The sequence below is a fragment of the Narcine bancroftii genome, chromosome 3, assembly GCF_036971445.1.
Source record: "Narcine bancroftii isolate sNarBan1 chromosome 3, sNarBan1.hap1, whole genome shotgun sequence".
In the NCBI taxonomy this organism is placed as follows: Eukaryota; Metazoa; Chordata; class Chondrichthyes; order Torpediniformes; family Narcinidae; genus Narcine; species Narcine bancroftii.
The window spans coordinates 172186804-172199139 of record NC_091471.1 but is presented as its reverse complement, the minus strand read 5'-3'; the positions used below and the strand labels follow the sequence as shown (position 1 = coordinate 172199139).

The 12336-nt window shown below is 40.4% G+C and overlaps 1 protein-coding gene across 4 annotated transcripts in view; it reads left to right on the top strand.

Annotated features, from left to right (window-relative positions):
- Positions 1 to 1773, top strand: part of hgsnat (heparan-alpha-glucosaminide N-acetyltransferase) — a 40875-nt gene extending 39102 nt beyond the window's left edge. For all 4 annotated transcript variants that reach the window (XM_069925842.1, XM_069925843.1, XM_069925844.1 and 1 more), the window contains 2 exons: positions 192 to 304; positions 558 to 1773. In XM_069925842.1, coding sequence (XP_069781943.1) covers positions 192 to 304; positions 558 to 739 — 295 coding nt within the window. In that variant the 3' untranslated portion in view covers positions 740 to 1773. The remainder of the gene's footprint in view (positions 1 to 191; positions 305 to 557) is intronic.
- Positions 1774 to 12336: the final 10563 nt, after the last annotated feature.

The following is a 12336-nucleotide window of genomic DNA, read 5'->3' as shown; positions in this document are numbered from 1 at the left end:
CGCCCCCCCCCCCCCACCTTGCCAGCCCGACTTGCGCTGCCATCTCTCTCCCCACTTGCCGGATTTTGGAGCTTTCCGATTTTAGATGTCCGGATAAAGGATTGTGTACCTGTAGTAGAAAAGCTGTAATTTCTTCTGATACCTGACCCTTTTCTCATTGTAAGCAATATTGTTTTCTCTTCCCCATGTAGGTCCCTCTCTTACATTACAACACTAAGTTCTTTTGCCTACGTTCTTCTCTTGCTGATTTATTCTGTGGTGGATATAAAGAAGTACTGGACTGGAGCTCCCTTTTACTATCCAGGTATGGAAAATTCCACAATTTCACTATTGTAGAATCTTTTTGTCATTTTCTTTAATCTTTCTGCTTGCTCTACTTCCCGAGTCTTCTCCAATTGTCCTTAAAGTCTTTCAACTGGGTTGGTACAGATCTGCTATTGCTTCCTTAATTACTGTTGTTAGTTTCAATTCCAGCTGTCTGGTCAATTGGGTTGAATGACAGTTTTTAAGATCTGAAGTGATGAATGATGATCCTTTTTGTTTTCTCCACTCTGCAGGGATGAACTCTATCCTAGTTTACGTTGGACATGAGGTGTTTGAGCATTACTTTCCCTTCAGATGGAAAATGCATAATGACCAGTCTCATGGGGAACACTTAGCTCAGAATCTTCTTGCTACCACTATCTGGGTTCTTATTTCTTACATTCTTTACAAGAAGAAAATATTTTGGAAAATTTAATTGGAATAATTTTTTGGCAAATGTGGAATGAAGGTATATATTTTTCTATAAAGATGAATAAATAAACAAGATGTATGCATTTTGTGTTAACATGATAATGCAATTTTTTGCATTTAATTTCTCATATGGCCAGTATATCAATTTTTAGTTAACCAATAATCTTTTGGTCATCAGTTTAAGGTCTAATTGTTTAAAAAGATTGTGTCCATTTTGTAGTAAGCATAAAATGCATGTATGTCCTTGTCGATCAGTTATATTTAACGTGTATTGAAATACTGACTTAAAGGATTGGTGCATTGCATTGTCATTCCTCCAGCCTCTAATTCTTGTCCTCATTGTCCTACCCTCCATTCTAGTTTCTGCCACAATTTAATGGCATTATATTCCTGTTTACTTCCCAAGTTATTTTTAAACTAATATTAAAGATACTAATCTAAAACAAGAAATTATAAAAGCTGTTGGTTCATCTTGATGAGCAGGAAGAAACTTGCCTACTGTTTGCACTTCTTCCACCGTCAATTTGCAGTGAACCTCTCACCAGGATATACTCTAAACTATAAATTGGTGGAGTTAAGAGGATTAAATGGAAGATTCAAAGGTTGAAAGATTTGAAGACTGGATTGTAAAGTGCAATGGGGGCCACTCCACCTCTCATTAATAATTCTGCTCATTTGGGAAGGTTGTAATTTTAAGAGCTGGTGTAAATGCTCCTGACTGAAATAACCTTGGCCTTTGAATTTTTTGTGTTTGAGAAGGCAATAGCATTGAAGACTTTGTCCTCATTACACACTACAGTCTCCTGTACCTGCTTTGTCACTTCTGCCACACAAAATTGTTATTCTCCTTGCACTGACGTCAAATCAAGGAAAGCGCGGGAAACTGGTAATTTTCCTTCACAATTTTAACAGATGTTGCAGATAATATTGAGTGTCAGAACTGCTGAGAAATCTCTAAGGGTTATGTTTGTCAAATTTTGAGAACTTTCTGTTAATGAGGTTTGATCCACATAAATGCAAGAAATATGATGCCTTTAATTGAATGACAGTGATTTGCAGAGCAGAATATTGATGACCTTCCATTGCTTGTCCAGTCAGACTAGTCTTATCTCTTAGGACTTTGACACACCGTCAATAATCACAAAAGATTGAAGTTGTGAAAATGATAGGCTTTTATTAACTTTAGACGGGAACAGCCATCGGCTTCATTGACTGATCAATGGGGAGATGCAAAGGGCTATGGGTAGGATCGGTCTCAGGAGATGTGACTGTTACAAATTTGTGCACTCCCACAATACATCATCCACAAGTAAACTGATTTTATGCTCATCCTGTCTGACCACAAAGCCCTTAATCTCAGTGTCTCTTCTAATAATTTCAACTAGAGGTTCAATTGCCATTATAAACAATGCTGGAGACAGGACACCCTTGCCTTCTTGATCTACTTAAAGGGAATATTGTTGAATTTTGACTATTTGTAGTTATCTTTCTCTATGGGCTGTGATACAGGGCCTTAATCCAATTAATAAATCCCCTTCCTATACCAAATTTCTCCAACATTTTAAACAAAAAGCCATTCTAAACAGTTGTGTGCCTTTTCTGCATCCAGAGAAACTGCAAAACTTGGATTTCACCCTGATTTTGCCATATTATTATGTTACACAGTCTAACTAGATTATTTGCTGAATGTCCACTCTTTACAAATCCTGGATGTATTAATTTCAATAGATATTGCCCCATCAACCACCTGGGCCTTCCAAGGGCTATTGCTGGCCTCGATTATGCCCTCGCCCAACAAGCACTGAACCTCCAACTTAATGAGTGCCTTGTCAGCTGCACAGTGCTGTCTACTCTTGGTTGCCACTGGCTTGCAGTAGTGGGTGAGGTTGGGGAACAGTGGCGGGGGGGTGGTCATCCTTGAGGGTTGAGAGGCCACAGGTCAGATGCAGAGGACTGTCTGTGAATTGTTTGTTGCAGAGAGGAGGGGATGGGGCCATCGAATTTCATTGCAACTTTCTGAAGTTGGCATTGGAAGTCCAGCCCCAGTAGTAAGGGGTACAGAGTTGTGGCATGATGAATTAGCCTGAAATGTTTGTAAACTATGCCTCCAGTGGTAAGAGTCACTACACTGGATGATTTGGACACAAGTGATGCCTTGTGCTTGGAGGGGGAAGGCTGTACTTTAAGGGATAGTTGCTTAGTGGTATCAGGGTGAATAAAACTTCCTGTACTACTGCTATTGAATAAACAGTTGGTAACGCGTCTGTTTACCTAGACATCATGGACCTGGCGAGTTCATGTGATGCCTCTTGGTTCAGGATGGTGGAAGCCACTATAGACTTGCTGTCTGAGTTTGATGGGGGCTCATGATCCCAAGATGGCCGTCCTTGACCCCAAGATGGCCGTCCTTGCTGTTCCCTCATGGTGTTGTAACCCTGAGAAGATGGCGTTAGCCACGTGGTCCAAGATAGCAGCCCACACAACTTGCATAGAGGAGATGGCACCGATCGTGCTGTACGGAGTGGCGACTGTCTGCATGCAGCGCTGCTAGGTTTTGCAGATGGTTTGGACTGGCAAACCTTGGCATATTGCCCCTTTTTCTTGCACCTAGCACATACTGCATCCTTGGCAGGACAGCATTTCATTGGGTGCCTACCTGCCTGCAGAAGTAGCATTTGGGGAAATCACCTGAATTGACGGCCAAGGTCAGGTCACTAGACGAGTGGGACGGTGTGGGACACCAGTTGCTCGCGGAAAACGACGAACCTCCATCCAGAATAGCAGCATCCGTGACAACCAAAAGGCGGCGGAGTAATCATCTCTGTCTGCTCAACCACCCTCTGTGGATCAAGTACCTTTTGTGCCAGGAGTCTCTGTCTTATGTAACTGGAGTGGATTCTGGCCAGGTAAGCGTCCCAGATGAGGTGCTCAGCGTTCTGGGCTGCATCCTCTGGAGGGCCCGCAGGTACTCAGTGCTTCACTCACTGTTGCTGCTTTCTGGTGGCCAGGAGGTGCCTGGTATAGCCCTCATTTACTTGTACTGCCGTGTACGAGCTGTTGTCGCTGATCACCAGGAATACTTAGGGTCCAACTTGTGAGAAGAGTAATCTCAGTCGTTTAGCATCCGTGGTGATCACATCCGCGGCCGCCACCAGGAAGCCTTCAAAACAGCGTAGCCAGAGTTCGAAAGTGTTCAGGGTGTCTGGCGATTGAGGGTCGATGTTGAACTTCGGTTTTAGGAACTGTTCCATGCTTTTTTAAAAAAAAATTATAGTGAATAAAATTGACCCACCATCAATAATCACAAAAGACTGAAGTTGTGAAACTGAGAGGATTTTATTAACTACAGGCTGGAACAGCCATCAACCTTATTGACTGATCAAGGCAGAGTGGAATGGGGGGCATGCAAAGGGCTATGCGTAGGATCAGACACAGCAGCCAATCATACCATCACAGACTTTGATTAACATGGTTTTCTATTGGGGATAATTCCAGCCCTTTGTAACTAACCAGTCTTTTTAGCTGGTGTATCATCAACAGGAAACACTACAAAGCTGCAGGATTAACTATCCTTTTATCATGCAGGGTTAGAGTGGTTTTGAATTTCAATTGTCGGTTTATCTTGAATTTTGAATCCAAATGAACCCCAGCCCCTGGAGATTACAGGAATTATTTGTTTGTTTTAATAAGGAGACTTGTCTTGAGCATAGCCCCTGAACTCATCATAACCCACTAAATATTGTTTCCATTTGATGATAACTAATGTAGCAGCTACTTCGCCATCTAACCAAGGTCAGTGCCAGAAAGAATGTTAGAGGGGGCATTAGCATGTTGGCGGGGTAGTAGCCATGACCGACTGATAACGGGAGTGGAGGGGTTTGGAGGGTTGCTAGCCAGGACTGACATATGTATGGGGGAGGGTGCTAGCCAGGACTAACCTGTCTATGGGGAGGGGGGGGGGGCGGATGCCAGGACCTACCTGTTGTTAATACCATCTAGGAGACAAGAGGGTGCCTTTTACTGCATAAAGCGTCTCTAGACACTACTAACGTTTGATGCATGCTAGTGACTAAGCCGGGGATGAGTGGACAATTGCTAGTGTGCTTCAAGCATGGGAGGGGGTGGGGGTGGGTCTGATGACCAACGATGGCCGCAACCATATGGGAGGGCACAGCACCTCATGGATACCCCCCCTGTGGTGCAACCCTGCATCTAACATTGACTATGGTGGAACCTGGACCATGGTCTTTTTCCACTGAGCTGATGTTATTTCATTTCCACAAAGACTCAAAGGATCAAAATCACCTTCTAGCAGCTCACAAAGCAATCCTGCTCTCCTCACTTTTTTTGTTACCTATTCTCCCCATATTTCCATCAACATTTGCACTCTGCCATTCATTTGCCCACGAGAGGCAATTTTCACATGGACAACTCTGGAGTTCAGGGTTGAATGCTTGTGGATGGAGCTGTGAGGCAGTAGCTCCACCAGATCTGTGTCTTACACTTCATGCATCACCTTTTGTGGTGGTGATATTAAGACAGCAGCAGGCTTAATCAGTACTTGGATTTGGCCAAAGGATGCTAAAATGGGTTGAGTTGTATAAATACCTGCCGTTGGCTTCTGTGACTCCCTGTGCCATCTCATCAGTGATTGAATATGTAAATGATGGAGTTTGTGATCTTCAGGTCATTGTTTAAATTGGGTAGGGTTACATTATAGAAACAAAAAGCCATTTCAGGTGAACCCTCCACCTTGAGGCCGGCAACAGGAGCAGATTGAAAGCTAAGAACTCACCTTTCAGACAGCAGCCCTAAAAGTTTGCTCCAGCGTCCCATGTGTTTTCCAGAACAGTTCCGGCTGCACGAGGGATTATGAGGAGGGAAGACAGCCATTGCTATGCCACGTTTTGAGCCGCAGAGAGTGGGCCTGAAGACCAAAGCGCCCAGTGAGGTGCCGGAGTGGCCAGCCTGACTGCCACAGCCCGAACCGGCCACCTTTTGACGGTCACTGCTGCCCCGATGGCCCCTGCCGACCTCCCCTCCCCAGTGGGGCAGGGGGCTGTCAGGTAGCAGGGAGCTGGGTCGCGGGCTGATGGAGTCGTTAGCCCGCCCCTAAATAGGGTTGGCATGAGCGCCTCAAGAGGTGCTCTCGGCGCATTCAGGTAGGTAAGTATTTATCCACAAGGGGGTATAATCTTTGCTTTTACACAGGGGATTTGGTCTACCTGAAAGGGTCTAAAGTTCATCCATTTGATATGGCAGCCCTGAGATTATAAAGAATGCAATTTTACCAGATTTGGGAGCAATCACTATTTGAAATCCTTGGTTTCATTTATATAGGGAATGTCAGCATCAGCATTTTGTCTGCAAGTTCTATAAATACTGGGTGATTTGGAAAGTTGAACTCTCATCATTCATGTAGTTTGTGACTGTTTAACATAATTTGAACCAGCAGTTAACATGAGTTGACATGTTCAGTCTTACAGAAAAGGATTCTAATCAAGCTTGTATAATTACAAGACAATCCTTCATTCCCCTTTCTGAGAGTAATCATTGCATGAGCCACGTTATTCAGTATTACTCTTGAAATCTAGCTTTTGCACAGTGAAAAACATTCTCTAAAGGCAGAGTTTTGTACTACAAATTATTTCCCTCCATGGGCTTAGTTGTGCAGCCTTTTGGTGCGAGTAAGTAAGCACTCGGGGTGGCCTTCACATCTTTTTTGTGGTGTTCCCTTGTGAGCCTTGGGTTTTGATCACTGCTCCTACTTAGTGTTAGTCTTTCTCCTGTTGCATGGAAAGGGAATCATTTGTTACTTTAGAATTCAGAATGGAAATACATCTGGACCCCATCTGCTATTAACAGGAGCTCAATGATATCAATATGAGAAATGCAAAAAGTCTGAATAGTTAATGGGATGTCAGATTAGTAAGAATCTATACTTCCTGATGCTGTATTAGATACAGGAACCAGATACTTGAAAAATAAAGTGCCCCATTCCCTTATTTAATTTTACCAAAACAAAAACCCCCATAAGATGAGGGTGGAGGGGTTCAGCACAGTTGACGTAGCAGTTAACACAATGCCTTTACAGCGCCAGTGTTGGAACCGGGATTGCCTGTAAGGAGTTTGTACATATTTGCCATGTCTGTGTAGGTTTTCACCGGGATTTGGAGAATCCCAGTGTTAAAAATCATACTAGGGTGTAGGTTACTGGGGTGTAAGTTGGGTGGCATGGACTCGTAGGCTGAAATGGCCAGTTATCTAATGTCTAATTTAAAAAAAAATTAAATTAAAAAAATTATGGCATGGAGCTTTTGCATTGTATTAAATGTCAGGAGTTGTTTTAGTAGGAATAATGAATTGGACAATTTCTTTCAGTGATAAAGATCCACTTGTTAATGTGGAAATTTTCTCTGTAGTTAAGTTTAAAGCATTTTATCTTGTTTAAATTTAACTATCCGTGAAAGCACAAGTCACTTTTGAGGTCACGTGTAACAGCTGGGGTTCCTCACACTCAGTGTTTCAAAATTTATGAATGAGTCTGTGGGGAAAAATGGCAATGTTTAATATTTAATGTGCTGAAGAAGTAATTTATAGCCACAAACAGCAGGTTTCTCTCCAATTTGTTTACGTTGTGCATCCACAGTATTAATTGTACTTTAATCTTATTTACCTGATATAAATGAGAACTTTTTGCTTCCAAGGGAAATGTAAGATTGCTTTTAAAATGCTAAATTGACCATGCTTATTAAATTCAATTATCTTTATGTAGCCTGTAATCAGAATACCCTGTATTAATTTTTAAATCTGAATAAATGGATTTCTGTTTCAACTGTTTAAACTCTTTGGCCTATTTATGAAATATCTTTACTGAGACGTTCTAGTTTACCGTTCCACCTATTGCTTGTATTCCTCCCCACTTTGCACCTTTTTATTCAAACGTCTATCTGCTTTTTGGAACTCACAAAAAGGGGCTCAGCTCTGAAACGTTAGGTGTTTTCATACTGGGCCTCTGCTTTGAGGCCGGCTGCAGAGGCAGATAAAATTTTTAAACTTATCTGATCATGGAGCAGCCCTAAAAGGCTGTTCAAGTGCTGCTTTTATGCAGAGCGGCACCTCTGTGCGTCATCCGGAGCAGGGGCGCCGCCTGCCATAAATACATGGCAGAGCAATGGCTGTCTTCCCTACCCATAATCCCCCTCACAGCTGGACCACTGTGTTTCCCAGAATGGTTCCAGCTGCATGGGGGACTATGGATAGGGAAGGCGGCCATTGTTCTGCCGCGTATTGAGCTGCTAGCGCTGACAAGCGGACCCGAAGGCTGAAGTGGCCTGGTGGGGTGTAGGAGAGGCCAGCGGGGCTGCCACAGCCTGCACCGGCCACCTCTTCCCTGACGGCCTCCACTGGCTGCCCCTGCCATGAGGGGGACATGGAGGTAGAGGGCCAGTGAGTGGGAGAGGGGAGATGGGTTGCGGGCTGACAGCATCATCACGATATCATCAGCCTGCCCCCAGCCAGCCGCTTGCAGCAGCAGTACGCTCATGCTGGGATGCAGAGTACAGCTGACCCCCTGAGAGGGATTGCATTCAGTGACTTGGAGCCGGCCACAGTGCATTCATGGAGGTAAGTCTCCCGACGTAAGGGCAGAGAATCTCTGCCTTTACACTCAGTCTTTTTGACTATTTGAAAGGGCCCATTGATTGCCTTTTACTGTTGATGGAGGCTGCATATCCTACCTAATTTTTTCAGAACTTCCATATACTCCAATAGAGCATTCCATATAACCATATAACCATTTACGGAGCGTTCCTCTTTACTAATTCAGCTCTCATCAAATGAAATTACTTGTGAATGAGTGCAATGTTGTTGTTGGTACACCAGTCAACAAATATTCAATCAAGCTTATATAATTACAAGACATTCCTTCATTCCTCTTTCTGAGAGAAATGCTGGCTCATTCCCCATTTTTTATACAACCCACTAATGTGGTATCGTCAGCGAATTTGTAGATTGGGTTGTACTGAGCCACACTCACGTGCATATTGATTAGAGCAGGGGGCTAAGAACACAACCCTATGGTGCTCTAGCACTGATGAAGATTGTGGAGATGTTCTTATCAACCCTCACTGATAGTGTTCTGGAGGAGAAACACAAAATTCTGGAGAAGCTCAGCAGGTCAAACAGTGTTCTTATGTAGCAAAGGTAAAGACACATCACTGATGTTTCAGGCTGGAGTCTTGTTTTAACTTCAATCATGGTATCTGCAGATTTTCTGTGAGTTAATACTGTGGTCTGGAGTTGAGGAAATCCAGGATGCCATTACACGGTGGGGTGTTGAGTCCCAGGTCTTGGAGTTTGCTGATCAATTTTGAGGGGATGAATGTGTTAAATGGTGAATTGTAGTCAATAAAGAGCATCCTGATGAAATAATCTTTGCTGTCCAGATGTTCCAGGGCTTTGTGTAGAACCAGTGAGATGGCATTTGTTGTAGACCTATTGCTACGATAGGTGAATTAGAATGAATCTATGTTGCTCTCGGACAGGAGCTGATATGCTTCAATACCAGCCTTTCAAAACTCTTCACTGTTAAATTTTAAATTTAGACATACAACATAGTAACAGGACATTTTGGGACAATTATACCCAATAACCCTCCCACCCCTGGTACTTTTGAATGGTGGGAGGAAGCCAGAGCCTATGGGGAAAACCCACTTAGACATGAAGAGAACATACAAACTCCTACAGCCAGCACAGGATTTGAACTCCAGTCCCGATTGCTGGCGCTGTAAGAGCATTGCACTAACCTTGCCACTGATGCGAATGCCACTGGTTAATAGTCATTTAGGCAGGTTACCGCACTCTTCCTGGTTACCAGTACGATTGACGCCTATTTGAAACAGTCACTACACTTCCTACAAATGAGGGAAATTAATTGTTTTTTTAAAAACTTTATTTAAAAGATAAGTAAAAAGTATAACATACAATCTAAATATTCAAAGTAAATTTACAAAGATATTTAAAAAAAACAACAAACAAAAAAAATTAAAGAAACAAAAAAAGGAACAATAAATAAAATCCTTCTCACCCCTTCAGCTTGCCCCCTTAAGGGGAGCCAAAAATATAAATCATATATAAAAAAATATATATATAAATGTTAATAACAGTTCAAAATACATATAATTGCATATATTTCAAATACGGAGACCACTTATCAACAAAAAAAGAATAATTATCATGTAAATTATGTTTTTTTTCCATAACGATACAAGCTTTCAATTCATTATGCCAGCATATTATAATTTCTACATCATATTTCCAAGGAATAGCAACACATTTACGTGCTACCGATAACACCAAACTTACAAAAGCAATTTGATCTTTATCCAAACCCTTTCCCTTTAATGAATACAAATCTCCCAACCAAAAAATCATTGGATCCAAAGGTAATTTAAAATTATACAATTTTTCCAAAACTATTTTAATTTCTTCCCAAAATGGTTGGACTTTCACACAGGTCCAAAAGGCATGTAAAAAAAGTACCAATACATAAACCACATCTAAAGCAAGAATCTGAATTACTAAACCCATATTTATTAACTTTTCTGGGGTCAAATACAATTGATGTAAAAAATTATAATTGACCATATCTTAAATTAGTCAATTTAATTACATTGTCCTGACACAAGTTCACCCAATCATATTCAGGAAAAGTAAACACTAAATCAGTCTCCCATTTAAGTTTAGATTTTTCCCAATCTGACTTATCCATATTGTTTTGTAATAAATTATCGATAACTGAAACATAACCCTTCTTTGGTATAGTAGAGTCAAAGATTCAAATTTTGACAAAGTAGGTAAATACATCTCTCTACCATAATTATCTTTTATCAAAGCCCTAAGCTGATAATACACAAATAAAGAATTTAAAGATATTTTAAATCGTTCTCTCAAATGAATAAAAGAAATTGTCCCTCTACAAAAGAGTCCTGTATTGTCTTCATATCTTTAGAATTCCAAATCTTTAAATAACTATTAAACATTGAAAAAGGAATAAGCTGATTATTGTATAATGGAATTAAAATTGTTGATTTATCTTTCAACCCTAAAATTTTATTTTTTTAATCCAAATCTTTAATAAATGTTTCAGTATTGGCATATCATATTCCTGTAATAAAATCAAATTACAACAATATAAATTCATGCATCTCCGTTCTAGGTAGACCTTGGCCCAACTAGGAGGTTGATCCAAATCCATCAATCTCCTAATAAACTTCAACTGAGCTGCCTCATAATAATTTTGAAAATATGGCAATTGTAAACCACCCAATGCATATTTCCAAGTAAGTTTGTACAACGCTACTCGAGCTAATTTACCTTTCCACAAAAACTCTTGTACTGCTTTATTCAAATCTTGAAAAAAAACTCTTTGAAAGCAAATAAGGTATTGACTGAAATAAATATTGAATCCGAGGGAAGATATTTATCTTAATACGATTAACACGGCCAATTAAAGTTAATGGAAGATCTTTCCATTTAATTAAATCTGCTTTAATCCACCTCAGTATAGGTACATAATTTAATTGCTATAATGATTGATAGTCATTGTCCACAAACACACCTAATTATTTGATTTTATTCATCCATCTTAATTTTGTAATATTTTTAAATTCAGAATAATCTTCTACTCCAATTGGTAAAATTTCACTTTTATCCCAATTAACTTTATATCCCAACAATTTTCAAAATTTCGATAAACACTCCTGTAACTGTTTCAACGATCTCTCAGGCTCTGTCAAATTTATCAACACATCATCTGGAAATAGATTAATTTTATATTCTTCATCCTTCTAATATCCTCATTTTGTCTAATAGCCTGTGCTAACGGTTCTATAGCCAATGCAAATAGGGCTGGCGACAATGGGCAGCCCTGATGGGTTGACCGAGTCAATTTAAAAGGTAAAGATGTCTGTCCATTTGTCACCACCCTAGCAATCAGATTCATATGTAAAGCTTAAACCCAACCCAGGGTCAAATTTAAATTTCTCTAATACCTTAAATAAAAAGTGCCATTCACCTTATCAAAAGCTTTTTCAGCATCTAATGCAGCTACCATAGGATGATTAGGTTGCTGCCAATAAACATTGATCAAAGTAAGCCATCAAAGTATATTATCTGAGGCATTTCTATTCTTTTTTTAAATTTTTTTATTTTTCACACTATAAACCACATTGATCAAGATACATACATTTTCCTTTTCAAATATATTCAGTGTCATTTTCTCCCCCCCCCCTCTTCCCATCCCACTCTCCCTACCTCCCCTCCCATTCATTTAAAGTTCAGAATCTAAGATACATTAAACCCGTCAAACAATGTTGTCACTCAATAAAAACAAACAAGATTTTCCACTGAGTCAATTCTTTTCATTCCCTTCTCCTTCTGTCATTTTAGGTGGTAGATGTCCCCGGTAGGTTTTCTCTATTGTGTTTCATGTATGGCTCCCATATTTGTTCAAATATTGTAATATTATTTCTTAAATTATATGTTATTTTTTTCTAATGGAATACATTTATTCATTTCTATATACCATTGTTGTATTCT